The 20,577-nt window shown below is 43.8% G+C and overlaps 1 protein-coding gene across 4 annotated transcripts in view; it reads right to left on the bottom strand.

The window, feature by feature from the left end:
* Positions 1 to 20,577, bottom strand: part of LOC132391900 (E3 ubiquitin-protein ligase RMND5A) — a 69,496-nt gene that overhangs the window by 46,057 nt on the left and 2,862 nt on the right. For all 4 annotated transcript variants that reach the window (XM_059965646.1, XM_059965644.1, XM_059965648.1 and 1 more), the window contains exon 2: positions 7,337 to 7,479. In XM_059965646.1, the coding sequence (XP_059821629.1) occupies positions 7,337 to 7,479 (143 nt within the window). The remainder of the gene's footprint in view (positions 1 to 7,336; positions 7,480 to 20,577) is intronic.

Genomic DNA, 20,577 nt, shown 5'->3' with positions numbered 1-20,577 from the left:
CATTTACCACTTCATCTGGCAGCTCATTCCATACTCCCACCACTCTCTGTGTGAAGAAGCCCCCCTAATGTTCCCTTTAAACTTTTCCCCCTTCACCCATTTTCTCTGTTTTTTTTCTTCCCCTAGCCTCAGTGGAAAAAGCCTGCTTGCATTCACTCTATCCATACCCATCACAATTTTATATACCTCTATCAAATCTCCCCTCATTCTCCTACGCTCCAGAGAATAAAGTCCTAACCTATTCAACCTTTCTCTGTAACTCAGTTTCTCAAGTCCCAGCAACATCCTTGTAAACCTTCTCTGCACTCTTTCAACCTTATTAATATTCTTCCTGTAATTGGGTAACCAAAACTGCACACAATACTCCAAGTTCGGCCTCACCAATACCTTATACAACCTCACCATAACACTCCAATTCTTATACTCAATACTTTGATTTATAAAGGCCTGTAGCGATGTGCTACACACAGAACTAGAAATAACGCCACACAGTCTATAAGTTGCACTCCAGACTAGTTTATTCAAACTTCGCGGCACTGGCTTTTTACGCAATTCCATTCCCACCCTCTCCGGGCGGAAATGACATCACAGGTGCATTACAAAAGTCTCTTTCAGCGCACGGGGTTTCTCCCTTTGATGGTGAAGAAGGCCCAATGCCATTTTGGGGTTGGCCTCTCTGCTGACGTGCGCGCCATTTTATGAGCCAGTTCGCCTGCGTAGAAAGTGGGTCGCCACATAACTTCCCCCCCCCCCCCCCCAGAACCTGCGATACACCCCCCCCAATGTCCACAGTCTGGATCGGTCTCTGTTTGGGGAGTCTGCCTCTGTGCCACGGTGCCTGAACCTCGACCGGCTGCACCAAGTGCACATGGGCCGGTTTGAGTCGGTCCACCGTGAAAACCTCCTCTTACCCCCCAATGTCCAGAACGTACGTGGACTCATTGTTCCTGATCACTTTGAACGGTCGCTGTAGCGGTGCCCAGTGTGCGCCCCTTTATACAAATACAAACTTACAGTTCTGCAGGTCTTTGGGTACGCAGGTTGTGATCTGTCCGTGCTGTGAAGTCGGTACGGGGGCCAGGCTGCCAATCCTTTCGCGTAGTCTGTCCAGGACTGCTGTGGGTTCTTCTTCTTGCCCCCTTGGGGCTGGCATGAACTCTCCTGGGATGATCAGGGGCCCGCCGTACACCAGCTCGGCTGACGAGGTGTGCCGATCCTTTTTTAGCACTGTGTGGATTCCAAGTAGGACTCAGGGAAGCTTGTCCACACAGTTAGGCCCTGCTGCGGCGGGGCTTTGGTGTGCCGCTGCACCTTGGTTGTTTGGCACTGCGTGCATGTTTTGGCCTATTCGCTGACCTGTTTGCAAAGTCTGTGCCACATGAACTTGCTGGAGACCATTCAGACGTTTGTCCTGATAGATGGGTGCGCCAAGCCGTGTATGGAGTTGAAAGCTCACTGCCGCCAGGCTGCCGGGACGATGGGGCGAGGTTGGCCGGTAGCCACATCACACAGGAGAGTCCTCTCACCTGGGCCTACGAGGAAGTCTTGCAGCTGCAAACCCAAGACTGTGGTCCTGTAGCTTGGCATCTCGTCGTCTGCCTGCTGCACTTCTGCCAGTGCTGAATAGTCCACCCCCAGAGACAGGACCTGGATAGCTGGACTGGAGAGTGTGTCCGCCATGACGTTGTCCTTTCCCGAGTCATGCTGGATGTCCGTCATGTAGATGGATGACAGATACTGCTGCTGCCGGGCCGACCAGGGATCAGACACCTTCGTGAATGTGAAGGTCAACAGTTTGTGGTCCGTGAACTCAGTGAACAGCCTGCCTTCTAAGAAGTACCTGAAATGCAGGTTTGCCAGATATAGTGCCAACAACTCCCGGTCAAAGTCACTGTACTTGGGTTCGGGTGGCTGTAGGTGCCTGCTGAAGAATGCCAGGGGTCGTCAGCGCCCCTCGATGAGTTGCTCCAACACCTCACCGACTGCTGTGTTGGATGCTTCCACTGTGAGGGTGGTTGGAACATTCTTTCTGGGGTGCACCAGCATCGCAGTGCCTGCCAAGGCTTCCTTGGCTTTAACGAAAGCAGCTGCGGCCTCTTCGTCACGAGTAATGTCCTTGCCTTTACCCAAAATCAGGGTGAACAAAGGGCGCACAAAACGGGCTGCTGAGAGGAGGAAACGGTGGTAGAAGTTCACTATACCAACAAACTCCTGCAGGCGTTTGACTGTGTTGGGCCGGGCAAAGTGGCAGATCATGTCTACCTTGGCGGGCAGAGGTGTTGCCCTGTCTTTGGTAATCCTGTGGCCCAGGAAGTCAATGGTGTCGAGGCTGAACTGGCATTTGGCCAGATTGATTGTGAGGCCGAAATCACTCAGGCAGGAGTAGAGCTAGCGGAGGTGGGACAGATACTCCTGATGACTACTGCTGGCTATAAGGATGTCATCCAAATAGATGAACGCAAAATCCAGGTCGCGTCTCACCGCATGCATTAGCAGAACGTCTGTGCAGCATTCTTCAAGCAGATCGACATTCGGAGGAATTTGAACAGGCCGAAAGGGGTGATAAGTGCTGTTTTGGGGATGTCTTCAAGGTGTACCGGGAGTTGATGGTATCCCTGCACAAGGTCTACCTTGGAAAAGATGCTTGCCCTGTGCAGGTTTGCTGCAAAGTCCTGTCTGTGTGGCACGGGGTAACAGTCTGGAGTTGTAGCCTTGTTCAGTTTGCGGTAGTCGCTGCATGTTCTCCAGCCCCCGGCTGCTTTGGGCACCATTTGCAGGGGGGAGGCCCATGGGCTGTCGGACTGCCGTACGATCCCCAATTCCTCCATCCTCTTGAGCTCCTCCTTCGCCAGGCGGAGCTTGTCTGGGGGAAGCCTTTGTGCATGGGCGTGGAGGGGGGGGGGGGGTTTCTGGGTCAGAATGTGGTGCTGTACTCCTTGTCTGGGCATGGCTGTCGTGAACTGCGGTGCCAGAACCGATGGGAAGTCCGCCAGGATTCTGGTGAATTCGTTGTCAGACAGCGTGATGGAGTCCATGTGTGAGGTCGGGAACTTGGCTTCACCCAGGGAGAACGCCTGGAAAGTCTTGGCATGGACCAGTCTTTTCCCTTGCAAGTCGACCAGCAGGCTGTGAGCTCGCAAGAAGTCCGCCCCCAGGAGTGGTTGGGCCACAGCGGCCAGTGTGAAGTCCCACGTGAACCGGCTGACGCCGAACTGCAGCTGCACTGTGCGGGTGCCGTAGGTCCATATTGTGCTGTCATTTGCGGCCCTCAGGGTAGGTCCTGGCTTCCTGTTGCGAGTGTCCTACCTCATCAGGGGTAAGACACTGATTTCCGCTCCGGTGTCAACCAAGAAGCAGCGTCCTGACTGTTTGTCCCAGACGTACAAGAGGCTGTCCTGGTGGCCAGCCGCCATAGTCATTAGCGACGGCTGGCCCTGGCGTTTCCTGGGAACTTGCAGGGCGGGCGACAACGGCAGGCTTCTGTGCCCCATCGCTGGTGGTAAAAACATCACTGTTCATTGGCCTCCTCACTCCTGCCTCTGGGTTGTGTGCGCTCCATTGCCGGGCCTGGTCTGGCCTGGCCTGCTGTTGGGCGCATGGCTTGGTAATCTGTCCGATGAACACTCCGCTCTCCCTCTTGGCTTTCCACAGCACATCTGCCCGGGCCACCAACTTCTGGGGTCACTGAATTCTGCATCGGCCAGTAGCAGATGTATGTTCTCGGGTAGTTGCTCTTGGAGCGCCTGCTCATACATGAGGCAGGGCTTGTGCCCTTCAGCCAGGGTCAGCATCTCGTTCATTAATGCTGACGGCGGCCTATCTCCCAAACCGTCCAGGTGCAGCAAGCGGGCACCTCACTCACGCCGTGAGAGGCCAAAAGTCCCTATGAGCAGCGCTTTGAATGCTGCATATTTGCCTTCTTCTGCGAGTGACTGTATGAAATCCTCAACCTGGGTGGCTGTCTCCTGGGCAAGGGAGCTCACCACGTAATACTAACGCATGGAAGATATTTGCCAAATCTGGAACTGGGCTTCTGCTTGGTCAAACCACACATGTGGTCGCAGCATCCAGAAAGTTGGCAGTTTTAGTGAAATTGCGTAAACAGATGAAGAGTCGATCATCTTTGGGCCAAATCCCGTTTGGACCGTCAGGGTCACCAATGTAGCGATGTACTACACAGAGAGCTAGAAATAATGACACATAGTCTGTAAATTGCACTCCAGACTAATTTATTCAAACTTTGTGGCACTGGCTTTTACGCAGTTCCGTTCCCGCCCTCTCCGGGCAGAAATGACGTCAGAGGTGCATTACAAAAGTCTCTTCCCACACGCGGGCTTTCTCCCCTTGCTGGTGAAGGCGCCATTTTGGGGCTGGCCTCTCCGCCGACGCACGCACCATTTTGTGAGCCAGTTCGCCTGCGTAGAAAGTGGGTCGCCACAGGCCAATTTACCACAAGCTCTCTTTATGACCCTATCTATCTGTGACACCACTTTTAGGGAATTTTGTATCTGTATTTCCAGATCCTTCTGTTCTACTGCACCTCTCAGTGCCCTACCATTAACCTTGTATGTTCTACTTTGGTTTTTCCTTTCAAAGTGCAATACCTCACTCACACTTGTCTATATTAAGCTCCAAGCAGGAATGCAGACAAATTTTAAAAATAATGAACAGTTCAAACTGAAGTGACCAAAGTCACCAAAGACACTCACAAATTTCCAAAGATGTGGAGAGTATTCTGATAGGCTGCATCACCATCTGGTACAGGGGTGGTGGAGGGGAAAACCACTGCACAGGATCGAAATAAGCTGCAGAAAATTGTAAACTCATTCACATCATCGTGGGCACTAGCCTCCCCAGTGTTCAGGAAATTGTAAAGGAATGATGTCTCAAAAAGGACCCCCATCACTGTTCTCATTGCTACCATCAGCAAGGAGGTACAACAGCCTGAAGGCAAACACTGAACAATTCAGAAATAGCTTCCTCCCTTCTGCGTTCAAATGACCGAATGGATATTGAAACCATGAATACTACCTCAACTTTTTTTCTTTTTGCAGTACATGTGTAACTATTTTAAATATTTATTTCTTACTGTAATTTATAGTTTTTATGTATTGCAATGCACTGCTGCCACATAATGATAGCATAGCAATTAGCATGCTTTACAATATAGGTGAGCCAGGTTCAATTCCTGCTGCTGTCTGTAAGGAGATTGCACATTCTCCCATTAACCGTGTGGGTTTTCTCTGGGTGCTATGGTTTCCTCCCACATTCCAAAGATGTATTAGTTGGTTAGTTAATTGGTCACTGTAAATTCTCCTGGGATTAGGCCAAGATTAAATTGGAGGATTGCTGGGAGGCATGCCTCAAAGGGCTAGAAGGCATAAATCAGATGTATCAGTATCGCAATGGAATTATAGAGGCATGAGAGAGGAGCTTGCCTAGGTGGATTGGAGAAGGATACTGGCAGGGATGATGGCACAACAGAGATGGCTGAAGTTTCTGGAAATAATTCACAAAGCGCATGATAGATATGCCCCACAGAGGAAAAAGTTCTCAAATGGCAGGGGTAGGCAACTGTGGTTGACAAAGGCAGTTAAGGACTGTATAATAGCCAAGGAAAGGGCATTTAAGGTAGCAAAAGTGAGTGGGATTCTGGCATGGTCCCAGAGGACCGGAAGATTGTAAATTTCACTCCACACTGTGTGGACCAGTGCACTCTGGCCCAATTAAGTGGCTGTCTCACTTAGGCAAAGTTTCATGGAAATGGTTAAAATGGTACAAAAACACAAACTACCATTTAACTGAATAAGAAATTAAATATTTAAATGAAATGCAGAACAAATTAGAACACTAGCAATACTATAAAGCTGTGTATTAATTACTAATACAGTGGTAGTTCCAACACCATATTCTTCAGTAAGATGACACACAGACACACCACAATCAAACTTCTGCAATAACTCCACTTTCTGTGTTACTGATAATGATAGATGCTTCCTTCTCTTTTTCTCATTGTTACCCATCTGCAGCTCTTTTTGACATTTTCACAGTGAAATTAAACACAATGTCAACAGTGAACACAAAATATCAGCGAACAGCAAATGCACATGTAACCAGTACAAGTGCTGAGCCACAACTGACATCTGGCGGCCTCTGCTAGTGCTGCTACGTCACACAAGAGTGATGTCAGCTGTTGGTGAAAAAAAAATGGAGCTTTTTGGATTTCAGAATTTCAGATAAGGGATTGTGGACCTGTAGGAATTCATCCAGTGTATGCTAGCTCATTCTTTTGATTTATTGTAAATGAACAAAATCATTGCATAGACCTAGTGTAAATAATGGACTGCCTTCATACAGAGTTTTGATGATTCCATCCTTCAAATCTTCATTTTTACTGCAACATTTAAGATAATTGTTGATACTTTCAAATTCTTCGTAGTTCCCAAATGAAGTAGTGAAAGTTTCATTTTCACGTGAAGCATCTCCAAGCCTGAATGCTTGAAGCCGCAGTGAACAAAGCAGTTCTGAATTGTCTTACTGCATACTTCTCACCAACTGTCAATGACAAAAAGTAATTGCTTTTTGAACAGAAGCACATGCAACTGAAGCTACTTAAAAACTTTGTTCTATATACAGTGTAGTGTTTAATGGCAACACAAGTACACATGATTGATGTTAGTTAGAAACTGTTTGGCAACAATCTCCTGTCTCAATTAAACAGCATTGTATTCCAACAAAGAAAATCCCAGCTATTTTCTCAATTAGTTTTTTGTTCTATAAGAGTTGTCCCAAATAAGCGGCTGCCCCAATTAACCAACGACGCAATTAAACAGAATCCACTATATTATGCTCAAAAATAGGGAATAGCAACCTATAATGGGGCCATGATGAGCAGCACCATGCTGGGAATCTTGAAATGCACAACAAGCAATCATTATTTGCAGTCACACACATTCCCAAGAAAGGCCCTGCTCACCCCCAGTTCCAGATGTAGAAGCTAGATGGTGATGAAAACAAATTCAGCACATTCATGTTTTATGAATACAATTTCTTCTAACTTTTTATTAAAATTATCTGCATGTAATAAAGAATTCTACATAAATATGACATCTGCTCAATAAAGCAATATAAGAGACTGAGCCAAGAAAGAAGTCTTATAGGAAAGAACATTGCCAGGAAGTAAACATTAGAATAATGATGATAATGTAAAAATCAGAACACCAACTCAGCTGTTCTTATAAACTATTCATACAGACAATTTCTGGTAGGTAAACTAAATTTTAACAGAAATTTCTATGACAAAACAGTGGACAATCTTCACAAACCATGAACTTACCCGGTCAATGGCTTTCCCAACACGTGAAACACTGCAGTGAATGTCCTTGTGGTCAGAGGCCAGTTTTTGAACTGTGTCCTTTATTCTTTTGCAACACTGTGACAAAACAAGCGACAAGGTCCCCGACAACTCAACATCTTGACCTATACCATAAGGAAAATAAAAAAGAAACAGGCATTTCATTTTTATAAACTGGTAAACTCATCCATTATTCCTATATCATTTGTAATTTAGCACTCATATACTTGCTCTACATAGAAAATAGGTGCAGGAGTAGGCCATTCGGCCCTTCAAGCCTGCACTGCCATTCAGTATGATCATGGCTGATCATCCAACTCAGAACCCTGTACCTGCTTTCTCTCCATACCCCCTGATCCCTTCAGCCGCAAGGGCCATATGCAACTTCCTCTTAAATATAGCCAATGAACTGGCCTCAACTGTTTCCTGTGGCAGAAAATTCCACAGATTCACCACTCTCTGTGTGAAGAAGTTTTTCCTCATCTGTCCTAAAAGGCTTCCCCTTTATCCTTAAAACTGTGACCCCTCATTCCGGACTTCCCCAACATCAAAAACAATCTTCCTGCATCTAGCCTGTCCAATCCCTTTAGAATTTTATACGCTTCAATAAGATCCCCCCTCAATCTTCTAAATTCCAGTCAGTATAAGCCTAGTTGATCCAGTCTTTCTTCATATGAAAGTCCTGCCATCCCAGGAATCAATCTGGTGAACCTTCCCTGTACTCCCTCTATGGCAAGAATGTCTTTCCTCAGATTAGGGGACCAAAACTGCACACGATATTCTAGGTGCAGTCTCACCAAGGCCTTGAACAACTGCAGTAGAACTTCCCTGCTCCTGTACTCAAATCCTTTTTGCTATGAATGCCAACATACCATTTGCCTTTTTCACCTGCTGTACCTGCATGCCCACCTTCAATGACTGGTGTACAATGACACCCAGGTCTCGTTGCACCTCCCCTTTTCCTAATCGACCACCGTTCAGATAATAATGTTTTTCTGTTCTTGCAACCAAAGTGAATAACCTCTCATTATCCACATTAAATTGCATCTGCCATGAATTTGCCCACTCACCTAACCTATCCAAGTCACCCTGCATCCTCTTAGCATCCTCCTCACAGCTAACACCGCCGCCCAGCTTCATGTCATCCGCAAATTTGGAGATGCTGCATTTAATTCCCTCGTCTAAATCATTAATATATATTGTAAACAACTGGGGTCCCAGCATTGAGCCTTGCGGTACCCCACTAGTCACTGCCTGCCATTCAGAAAAGGTCCCGTTTACTCCCACTCTTTGCTTCCTGTCTGCCAACCAATTCTCTATCCACAGCAATACCATACCCCCAATACTGTGTGCTTTAAGTTTGCACACTAATCTCCTGTGTGGGACCTTGTCAAAAGCCTTTTGAAAATCTAAATATACATCCACTGGCTCTCCTCATCCACTCTACTAGCTACATCTTCAAAAAATTCTATAAGATTCGTCAGACTTGATTTTCCTTTCACAAATCCATGCTGACTTTGTCCAATGATTTCACCTCTTTCCAAATGTGCTGTTATCACATCTTTGATAACCGACTCTAGCATTTTCCCCACCACCGATGTCAGACTAACCGGTCTATAATTCCCCGGTTTCTCTCTCCCTCCTTTTTTAAAAAGTGGGGTTACATTAGCCACCCTCCAATCCTCAGGAACTAATCCAGAATCTAAGGAGTTTTGAAAAATTATTACTAATGCATCCACTATTTCTTGGGCTACTTCCTTAAGCACTCTGGGATGCAGACCATCTGGCCCTGGGGATTTATCTGCCTTTAATCCCTTCAATTTACCTAACACCACTTCCCTACTAACATGAATTTCCATCAGTTCCTCCATCTGACTAGACCCTCGGTCCCTTACTATTTCCGGAAGATTATTTATGTCCTCCTTAGTGAAGACAGAACCAAAGTAGTTATTCAATTGGTCTGTCATGTCTTTGTTCCCTATGATCAATTCACCTGTTTCTAACTGTAAAGGACCTACATTTGTCTTGACCAATCTTTTTCTTTTCATGTATCGATAAAAGCTTTTACAGTAAGTTTTTATTTCCCTGCCAGCTTTCTCTCATAATCTTTTTTCCCTTTCCTAATTAAGCCTTTTGTCCTCTGCTGGTCTCTGAATTTCTCCCAGTCCTCAGGTGTGCCACTTTTTTTTTGCTAATTTATATGTTTCTTCTTTGGACTTGATACGATCCCTAATTTCCCTTGTCAGCCACAGGTGCACTACCTTCCCTGGTTTATTCTTTTGCCAAACTGGGATGAACAATTGTTGTAGTTCATCCATGCGATCTTTAAATGCTTGCCATTGCATATCCACCATCAACCCTTTAAGTATCATTTGCCAGTCTATCTTAGCTAATTCACGTCTCCTACCTTCAAAGTTACCCTTCTTTAAGTTCAGAACCTTTGTTTCTGAATTAACTATGTCACTCTCCATCTTAACGAAGAATTCCACCATATTATGGTCACTCTTACCCAATGGGCCTCATACAATAAAGATAAACATATGTTCATCTTCTGAACAACTTCTGGAAGTTAGTGATTAATTATTATATCTAGTGCAAATTATGGTTTAACAATTATGTCCAAATTAACTAACTCAATGTGCACCACATCAGTTAATTCTCAAAATGTGAATGTTGGCAACAAAGCTATTACTTACTTGTCAATTATAAACCTCTGCCTCAAAGAACCATTGAACATAAGTTTAAAGTAATAAAGTACTGATAGCAAAGACAATACAAGGATTTATTTTTAAAACATAGTTAAATAGTTATCTGGAAAACAATGTTGGAAGGGCAGATTTAAATTAAACCCTTCAAAAAGGTAACTGGAGTGAAGGCTAACTGGATGCCTCTTATACATAGCCACAACAAGCCTAATGAGTTGACTATTTCCTCCTTTGCTGTTATAACTCTATGATCCCAGTTGCTCAATGTGGCATTAAGCACAGTAGCTTTCCTGAACCACAGCAGTCTGTGAAAATGTTGAAGTAAACGTTGTTAGGTAGAGCTTATCATCAAGGCAACAGTAATTATGCAACACACACAAAATGCTGGAGGAACTGAGCAGGTCAGGCAGCATCTATGGAAAAGAAGAAACAGTCAATGTTTCTGGCCGAGACTCTTCTTCAGGACTCATGTCCAACTTGTTCAATTACTGTGCAACTTGCAGAGTGATAGTGTTCCTGTGACCAACTCTCCATATCCTCTAGTAATATAGCTGTAGCCACTGTATTGTGGCTGTACAGTACAATACATGAATACCAAACTTTGATAAACTAGATTATGATATGTTGGATGACTGGCTTGCATTTCCTTGAGCATAGATGATAGGGAAGTGATATGACTGAGGTGCTGGAAATATTTATAAAACTTAGATATTAGGGACCTGATTCCTAATTTTGTTACCAGTGTCAAGGAGAGAATGGTTAAACTCCCTCTTGCTAGAAGGCGGTTTTGCTTGATAACCTTAAATGAATATTATTTGCCACTTACCTGCTCCAAGCCTGAATGTTGTTTGTCAGTGATAATAGTAAACCTGATTCCAACCTTCTAAGCACAAGACAAACCAGAAACACATTCTGGCTCCTCTCACAACCCCTGTTCTTCTCTCTAGCCCATCACCTCCCTCTGGTGCCCCTCTCCTTCCATGATCCACTGTCCTCTCCCATCAGATTCCTTCTTTTTCAGCTCTTTTCCTCTTCCATCTTTCACTCCTAGTTTCTCACTTCATCCCCTCCCCTTCCTCCACCCATCCACCCTCCCCCCACAAGGCTTCACTTATCACTTGCCAGCTTATACTCCTTCCCCTCCCTCCACTTTCTTATTCTGGATTCTTCTCCAGTCCTGATTTAAGGGTCTTAGCCCAAAATGTCAACAGTTTATTCCCTTCCACAGATGCTGCATGATTTGCTGAGTTCCTTCAACACTTTATGTACACATGTATACTTTGAGTATTTCAAAACTTATTCCTTTATAGAACTATTTGTCTGTGCCTAAAAATACAGAGATAGCAATTAAAATGCATCCCAAGAAGGATTATTATAAAATCAATCTCTGTCTTTTCTTCTGTAGACTGGAAATGCACAGAAAAACTACCATAGTTTGTGAACAGGTATTCTTTCAAATTCTCAAGAGTTCTTTCTTCAAGGCACTGGTGAAGCTTCCTTCTAGCTGACTGCACAACTGTGATTAAGGACTTATTCTGATAAATACACTGTACCAACATACCTAACATAGATGCTGCCTGATCTGCTGAGTTCTTCCAGCATATTGTATATGCTACACTGAGTTATGGTGTTGTCGCCATTTGAAATAATGTCATTACATTCATAACCTTCCAACCTGGGGGAACTGTTTTAGAATCTAAAAAACTTTTGGTTGGTAATAGCCACTGTCTACATTGCCATCATCTTAAAAGCCCTATTATGCAAAGTTAGCAGCTCCTGGAGGTTAATCATTTTTTAGTTCCATGATTTTCTCCAATATTCTTAAATTAATATTAAATAGCACTAATTTCTAATGCTAATTTCTTATCTTTGCATTCCCTTCAGACCAGATATTCTTCACTATTTACAGCAGGTTTTCACCTGTGAAGACTAATGATTGTTTAATTTCTCTCTAACTTGTTATAATTTATCCCAGGTCAGCCAATAAGCAGCTAACATTAACTTAAAAAAACATATTAAAAAGGAAAATTTATGTAATGTTAAGGTGCCCGTGTTGAGGATATATCATGGCGGAAGTGTTGCTGCTTATCTGTATTGATCTCTTGGCCAGGAAGTCAAGGGAGATGCTGTCCAAGTCTAATTTTATGTTCTCATTGGATTACACTTGGATTCTACTTCCTCCTTCAGCTGTATTTTTTTTAAACTGAATTATAGCTTACATTGGACTTCAAAAGTTACACTTGCCTGGAGAAGATCTGCTATTCGGTCGGGAGGCAGTCTGCAAGATTTAACACCAAATGGCAACCTTTAAGTTTTGGCAAAAATATGGATGCTGAAAAAAATATTTGAATGCGTAAGGTGCTCTATCTTTATATGTACACTAGGTATCTATTTTTGACTGGTCTGGCTGGTTCTGTTTGTTCTTGGTTATTGAGGGGTGGGCGGGTTCTTTTTGTAACTGGTATAAAATGGTTGGTTGTATTGTAACATATGTTCTGTTATTTTTCTTTATAAAATACTTTGATAAAAAATGTTATACTTGCCCAATGTTATCAGACTTAAGTTCCAAAAGACATATAAAGGAAAACAATGAAGAACATCTTACTTTTAGAGCTGTCACCATATATAACAAATGAGCAGCATTTCCCAACCATTAAACATATAGTGGGAAAGAGAGATTACCCTCCATGATAAGAGTAGAAAAATAGAGTAGAAACAGATTCAGAAAAAAATAAGAAAATAGTTTTTAAAAATGGCATTACAAGGATTAAATACAGGGATGCTCCAAAAATAATAAATTTATTTATTCCTTGCTAATCAAGCCAGCTATCATTCTGTAGGATCTTACAGTAGTTAAGTCAGCAAATACAGAACCACAATATCTTGCAAGCTTAATTAAGGGTTGCACAATGGTTCATGCTCACTCTTATTGAACCCACACGAGAACAATGGCTGTGTGTAATAATTGGTTCATTATTGTCATCTGTACTGAGACAATGGAAAAACTTGATGTTGCACACCATCCATACAGGTCATTCCAAAACACAAGTACATCAAAGTAATGCAGAAGAAAATATAATGTTACCATTACAGGGAAAGTGCAGCAAGGATGAACAAATAGTGACAAGGTTGACTGACAAATGAGAGTTCATTAGGTACAAAAGGCGCCACGGTTAGCACAATACTATTACAGCTCCGGACTCTGGAGTTTGGAGTTCAATCCATGCATGCTCTGTAAGGAGTCTCTGTACATTCTCCCAGTGGAATGCGTGGGTTTCTCCTGATCCTCCGGTTTCTTCCCACGGTCCAAAGAAACACAGGTAGGTTAATTAATCAATGTAAATTGTCCCATGATTAGGTTAGGGTTAAATCGGGATTGTCGGGGGTTGCTAGAAGGGCCAGAAAGGCTTATTCTGCACTGTATTTCTAAATAAATGAATAAGCAGAATCTGCTCAAGAGTCATAACAGTGCCATTGGGGGGAGGGGGGGGTGCGAGAGAGAGAATGGTTGAGATGAGAGTGATCTTTGATTATGATGGCTGTTTTCCCTGAAGCAGTGGGGAGTGTAGATAGTCAATGGAGGGGAGACTAATTTTTGTGGTGGATTAACTAATCTGGGTCCACAACTTTCTGCACTTTCTTGTTATCTTGGGCAGAGCAGTTGCCTATCTGGATAGGATGCTTTTAATGGTACATGTATAAAACTTACTGAGGGCCAACAGATACATGCCAATTCCTTAGTCCTTCATCTTCTGAGGAAAAAGAGAGACTGGTGTGCTTTCTTGGCCATAGCATCAATGTGGTTGGACCAAGACATGCTATTGGTGATATCTACTCTAGGAACTTGAAGCTTTTGATTATCTCCACCTCAGGAGCATTGACTGAGACTGGACCTGTGCTCCAGCCTACTTCGTGCAGCCAAAAAACAGCATTTTTTTTGCTTACAGTGAGGAAAGGTTTGCTTTCTTGACACTATACCACTAGGCTATCTCCTTAGTGTACTCTATTTTGTGTCTCAGATCCAGCCCACTGATCTGGTGTAATCTACAAACTTATAGATGGAATTAAAACAGAATCTCATCGCACAGTAATGAACATATAGGGAGTTAACAAAGGGGGTGAGGGCATAGCCATGCAGGGTAACAGTGTTGAGGACAATCATGGCGAAGATATTGCTATTCTTACTAACTGTTGTCGGGAAGAGAGGGGGGAAGAGAGGGGGGAAGAGAGGGGGGAAGAGAGGGGGGAAGAGAGGGGGGAAGAGAGGGGGGAAGAGAGGGGGGAAGAGAGGGGGGAAGAGAGGGGGGAAGAGAGGGGGGAAGAGAGGGGGGAAGAGAGGGGGGAAGAGAGGGGGGAAGAGAGGGGGGAAGAGAGGGGGGAAGAGAGGGGGGAAGAGAGGGGGGAAGAGAGGGGGGAAGAGAGGGGGGAAGAGAGGGGGGAAGAGAGGGGGGAAGAGAGGGGGGAAGAGAAAGGGGGAAGAGAAAGGGGGAAGAGAAAGGGGGAGAAGAGAAAGGGGGAGAAGAGAAAGGGGGAGAAGAGAAAGGGGGAGAAGAGAAAGGGGAGAAGAGAAAGGGGAGAAGAGAAAGGGGGAGAAGAGAAAGGGGGAGAAGAGAAAGGGGGAGAAGAGAAAGGGGGAGAAGAGAAAGGGGGAGAAGAGAAAGGGGGAGAAGAGAAAGGGGGAGAAGAGAAAGGGGAGAAGAGAAAGGGGGAGAAGAGAAAGGGGGAGAAGAGAAAGGGGGAGAAGAGAAAGGGGGAGAAGAGAAAGGGGGAGAAGAGAAAGGGGGAGAAGAGAAAGGGGAGAAGAGAAAGGGGGAGAAGAGAAAGGGGGAGAAGAGAAAGGGGGAGAAGAGAAAGGGGGAGAAGAGAAAGGGGGAGAAGAGAAAGGGGGAGAAGAGAAAGGGGGAGAAGAGAAAGGGGGAGAAGAGAAAGGGGGAGAAGAGAAAGGGGGAGAAGAGAAAGGGGGAGAAGAGAAAGGGGGAGAAGAGAAAGGGGGAGAAGAGAAAGGGGGAGAAGAGAAAGGGGGAGAAGAGAAAGGGGGAGAAGAGAAAGGGGGAGAAGAGAAAGGGGGAGAAGAGAAAGGGGGAGAAGAGAAAGGGGGAGAAGAGAAAGGGGGAGAAGAGAAAGGGGGAGAAGAGAAAGGGGGAGAAGAGAAAGGGGGAGAAGAGAAAGGGGGAGAAGAGAAAGGGGGAGAAGAGAAAGGGGGAGAAGAGAAAGGGGGAGAAGAGAAAGGGGGAGAAGAGAAAGGGGGGAGAAGAGAAAGGGGGGAGAAGAGAAAGGGGGGAGAAGAGAAAGGGGGGAGAAGAGAAAGGGGGAGGTGGGTATATGGAATAGATTTTTCAAAACGTGCAAAAACAGAATTACTTTATATTTAAAAAGTGAGGTAGTGTCCAAAGATTCAATGTCCATTTAGGAATCGGATGGCAGAGGAGAAGAAACTATTCCTGAATCGCTGAGTGTGTGCCTTCAGGCTTCTGTACCTCCTTCCTGATGACAACAATGAGGAAAGGCCATGCCCTGGGTGCTGGAGGTCCTTAATAATGGACGCTGCCTTTCTGAGACACCGCTCCCTAAAGATGTCCTGGGTATTTTGTAGGCTAGTACTCAAGATGGAGCTGCCTAGATTTACAACCTTCTGCAGCTCCTTACAGTCCTGTGCAGTAGCCCCTCCATATCAGACAGTGATACAGCCTGTCAGACTGCTCTCCACGGTACAACTATGGAAGTTTTTGAGTGTATTTGCTGACATGCCAAATCTCTTCAAACTCCTAATAAATATAGCTGCTGTCTTGCCTTCTTTATAGTTACATTGATATGTTGGGACCAGGTTAGATCCTTAGAGATCTTGACACCCAGGAACTTGAAGCTGCTCACTCTCTCCACTTCTGATCCCTCTATAAGGATTGGTATGTGTTCCTTCATCTTACCCTTCCTGAAGCATAATCAGCTCTTCCATCTTACTGAGGTTGAGTGCTAGGTTGTTGCTGTGGCACCAATCCACTAGTTGGCATATCTCACTCCTGTACGCCCTCTCGTCACCACCTGATATTCTATCAACAAAGGTAGTATCATCAGCAAATTTATAGATGGTATTTGAGCTATACCTATCCACACTGTCATGCGCATACAGATAGTAGAACAGCCAGCTAAGCACACACCTCTGAGGTGCGCCAGTGTTGATCGTTAGCAAGGATACATTATCACCAATCTGCACAGATTGTGGTCTTCTGGTTAGGAAGTTGCAGAGGGAGGTAGAGGACCAGGTTCTGCAACTTCTCAATCAGGATTGTGGAAATGATGGTATTAAATGTTGAGCTACAGTTGATGCACAGCATCCTGATGTAGGTGTTTGTGTTGTCCAGGTAGTCTAAAGCCGTGTGGAGAGCCAATGAGATTGCGTCTGCCGTAGACCTATTGTGGCAATAGGCAAATTGCAATGGGTCCAGGATCCTGCTGAGGCAGATGTTCAGTCTAGTCATCACCAACCTCTCAAAGCATTTCATCACTGTTGATGTTAATGCTACAGGGCGATAGTCATTAAGACAGCCCACATTATTCTTCTTAGGCACTGGTATAATTGTTGCCTTTTTGAAGCAAGTGGGAACTTCCACCCGTAGCAGTGAGAGGTTGAAAATGTCCTTGAATACTCCCGCTAGTTAGTTGGTACAGGTTTTCAGACCCTTACCTGGTACTCCACCAGGACTTTCCACCTTGTGTTCTCCCTTTCAAAGTGTGGACAGAAGGCATTGAGTTCATCTGGTAGTGAAGCATCACTGTCAGTCATGCTATTGGGTTTCACTTTGTAGGAAGTAATGTCTTGCAGACCTTGCCAGAGTTGTTCTGCATCCAATGTTGCCTCCAATCTCATTCAAAATTGTCGCTTTGCCCTTGAAATAGCCCTCTGCAAATCATACCTGGTTTTCTGGTACAGGCCTGGGTTGCCAGACTTGGATGCACAAAAAGTTACAATGCTGATCGATCCTATTAAAAGGAGACATTTAAGTGGCTGCTTTTTAGTATTATATATCAATGTTACATCAGTTATTAAGCCCATCTAATCTCACAGATGAATACAAAGGATCACAATGAAATATTTTGTTAACCTGGAAAGTTCTGCTCCTCAGAAAAATGATTCTCCCTGAAACATTACTAAAAATGGATATTATCACAATCATATTGTGGTAAATGCAAAAATTGCCACCTGGGTTTTCCACTTTATCACAGTGACAACACTTATAAAGTGCTTCATCAGCCGTGAGAAATTCTGAAATTTCCAAAGCTAATGTGTTAAAAGACCAAGTGTTTACAGGTTTCTTTACACTTATAACATTTTCAATCAAATATACCTCAAATTTTTATGTGCTACAATGCAACTATAGTCACGTTTGGAAGGTCAAACTAGAAGGCTGAGTACAAAGTCAGAGGGAAGTGAATCTGTGGAATTTGCTGCCATAGGCAGCTGTGGAGGCCAGGTCATTTGGGTGTACTTAAGGTGGAGGTTGATAGGTTCTTTATTAGTCTGGGCATGAAAGGTTATGGGGACAAGGTAGGAGAAAGGAATTGATAGAGAAAAGGATCAACCATAATGAAGTGGCAGAGCAAACTTGAAAGACAAATTGGCCTAATTCTGCTCCTATGTCTTATGGTCCAAGGTTAACAGAATGATTCTTAACAGTGCAGAAGAACAAAAGGATCTTGAGATGCAAAATCATAGATTCTCCCAAAGTTGCCACACAAGTTCATTTGGGCGATCAAGACAGCAAATGGGGTATTGGTCTTCATTAGTCAGGAGAGTGAATACAAGAGACATGAAATAATGTCAGAATCAGATTTACCAACACTGATGTGCTTTGAAATTTGTTTTACAGCAGTAGAATGCAAAACATTAAAATATTTATTATTAAACTTGTAATAAATTATCAAAAATAAATAGTGCAAAAAAAAGATAGCAAAATTGTGGGGTAGTATTCATAGATCATTCAGAAATGTGATGAAGTTCCTAATATTTTGTGTGCATCTTCAGGCTCCTTCCTGTACCCCCTCACTGAAAGTAATAATGAGAAGCCAGGTCCTAGATGGTGAGTGTCCATAAAGATGGATGTTGCCTTTCTGAGGCATCACCTTTTGAAGATGTCCTCGATAATGAGGCGGCTACTGCCCAAGAAGGAGCTGGCAGAGTCTGTAATTCTCTGCAGATTTATAAAACTCTGGATGAACCAGATTTGGAGTATTGTGTTTAGTTCTGTTTGCCTCATTATTGGAAGGATGTGAAAGCCTTAGAGAGGGTGCAGAGGAGATTTACAAGGATAGGTTGAGTGAGCTGGGGTTTTCTCTTTGGAGCAAAGGACAATGAGAGGCATCTTAAGAGAGGATAATGAGTTAAGAGACAGAGCAGACAGCCATCATCTTTCTCCCAGAGCAAAGAATGGCTAATGTGAGCAACCATACTTTTAAGGTAATTAGAAGAAAGCATGGGGGGGGGGGGGGTGAAAGAATATCAGAGGTATTTATATTATATATGAACACAGAGAATGGAAAGGGCATGACATGCACTGCCGGGCTGGTGGTAGCAGCAGCAGATGGATTAGGGACACGGACAAAAGAAAGATAGAGGGAAGGATCTTGCAGTAGGTTAAAAGGTCAGCACAAAATTGTGGGCCAAAGGGCTTGTATTGTTTTATGTTCTATGTTGTCAGACACTTATCCATCACAATTCTACACCCATTACATTATGTGCAACTCTGCCATGGATGGTCCCAGACCCAGCTGTGAAAGGAGGAGAGTTGGGCATGAGGCTAGCAACCCCATCCCATAAAAACCTAGAGCTACAGGAACACCAACAGAAGCTCCAAAGACATGGGAGACCAAGGACAGCAAGATGATGTGATGTACCTGCGGATGACTTGAAAGACTGGCCCAGCATAGAGGACTCCTGCGAGCTGCTATCAGTGACCTATGCCCCAGAAGGGGTAGTGAGCTTAAGCACGTACACTGTGTGTACAATACAAGGGGTATGGCTATTGTAAACAATGTGACCATGTTAGTAAATAAATTAATTCTACTTCTTACTGGTAATTATGTTCTACCAAAGTGTCAAACCTACAGCTCATGAGACCCAACTAAGCCACAGAAATCTGACCGTCAAGGGCCAAGTCAGTCTCATTTAATCCATATGACCTATAATGGAACATGAAAAACATGAATTACTTTTCAAATTCTAGAAGCCATCTCTCAGGAGTGTTTTATATATTTTCAAAGATGCTGAACTACCTAATAACTTTCCTTATTTAATATTTCACACATTTTCTCCTGAAAAAAATTTATTAGCCCCCAATTTTTTTATTATTAATAAAGTCAGTTGAAAATAGAATTGTACAGCATAGACTCTTTGTCCCACTGCACTTATTCTGACCCCCATGATTGTCCATATTAATTTGACTTTTCTGCATTAATTCATAAAGAAACTTGTCAACATCCTACATCTCCACATTTAAAATTTGCGTTCAGGTCCCCAAGAGCCACTCTTGCCTTCACAATTTCCCCTCCCCACTCTATCTTTATTTACATAAAACGATCTTTGGGTTTTGAACTATTACCCAATACATTTTTCATACTCCTTTAAATTTCCAAATACCATTTAATTTTACTCATATACCTTATATATATTTTGAGATTTATCTTTTCTTTCATTTTTTTTGCCTTAGCAAAACTATCTGCAGTTGACCATCAGGTTTTGTCTGACATAGTTATGCCACTTTTCTATTACTGTGAGGACAAGACCACGCTGCATTGCTTTAAGACTCAATGACGTTAAGTCATGTTTTCAACATTATTTTCAGCTTCCCATTTCAAAACCTTTATAAGAACATAAGAAACAGGAGGAGGAGTCGGCCACCTGGCCTGTCGAACCTGCTCCGCCATTCAGTAAGATCATGGCTGATCTGGACATGGACTCATCTCCACCTACCCGCCTTTCCCCCATAAGTTAATTCTTCTACTATGCAAAAATTTATCCAACCTGGTTGTAAATATTTTTACTAAGGTAGCCTCCACTGCTTCATTGGGCAGAATATTCCACAGATTCACCACATTCTGGAGGAAGTAGTTCCTCCTCATCTTCGTCCTAATTCTACTCCCTGTATTTTGAGGCTACGTTCCCCTAGTTCTAGTCTCACCTACCAGTGGAAACAACTGCCCTGCCTATCATATCTATCCCCTTCATAATTTTATATGTTTCGACAAGATCTCCTCTCTTCTAAATTCCAGCAAGTATAGCCCCAGGTGGCTCAATCTCTCCTCAGTCTAACTCCCTCATCTCTGGAATCAACCTGGTGAACCTCCTCCACATCGCCTCCAAAGCCAGTATATCCTTCCTTAACTGATTCTATAAAGTTATATGCATTGAATTATAATCACTACCACAAAAATGCTCATTCAGTGATGCTCCTTCCATCTGCTTTATTCACGAAAATTAATACCAGAATTACCACCCCCCCCCCACCCCAGCCTCATTCCTTGGTA

Source organism: Hypanus sabinus, chromosome 3, assembly GCF_030144855.1.
Source record: "Hypanus sabinus isolate sHypSab1 chromosome 3, sHypSab1.hap1, whole genome shotgun sequence".
Classification (NCBI taxonomy): domain Eukaryota; kingdom Metazoa; phylum Chordata; class Chondrichthyes; order Myliobatiformes; family Dasyatidae; genus Hypanus; species Hypanus sabinus.
The sequence above is the reverse complement of the archived record's forward strand: the minus strand, read 5'-3'. Positions and strand labels throughout refer to the sequence as shown.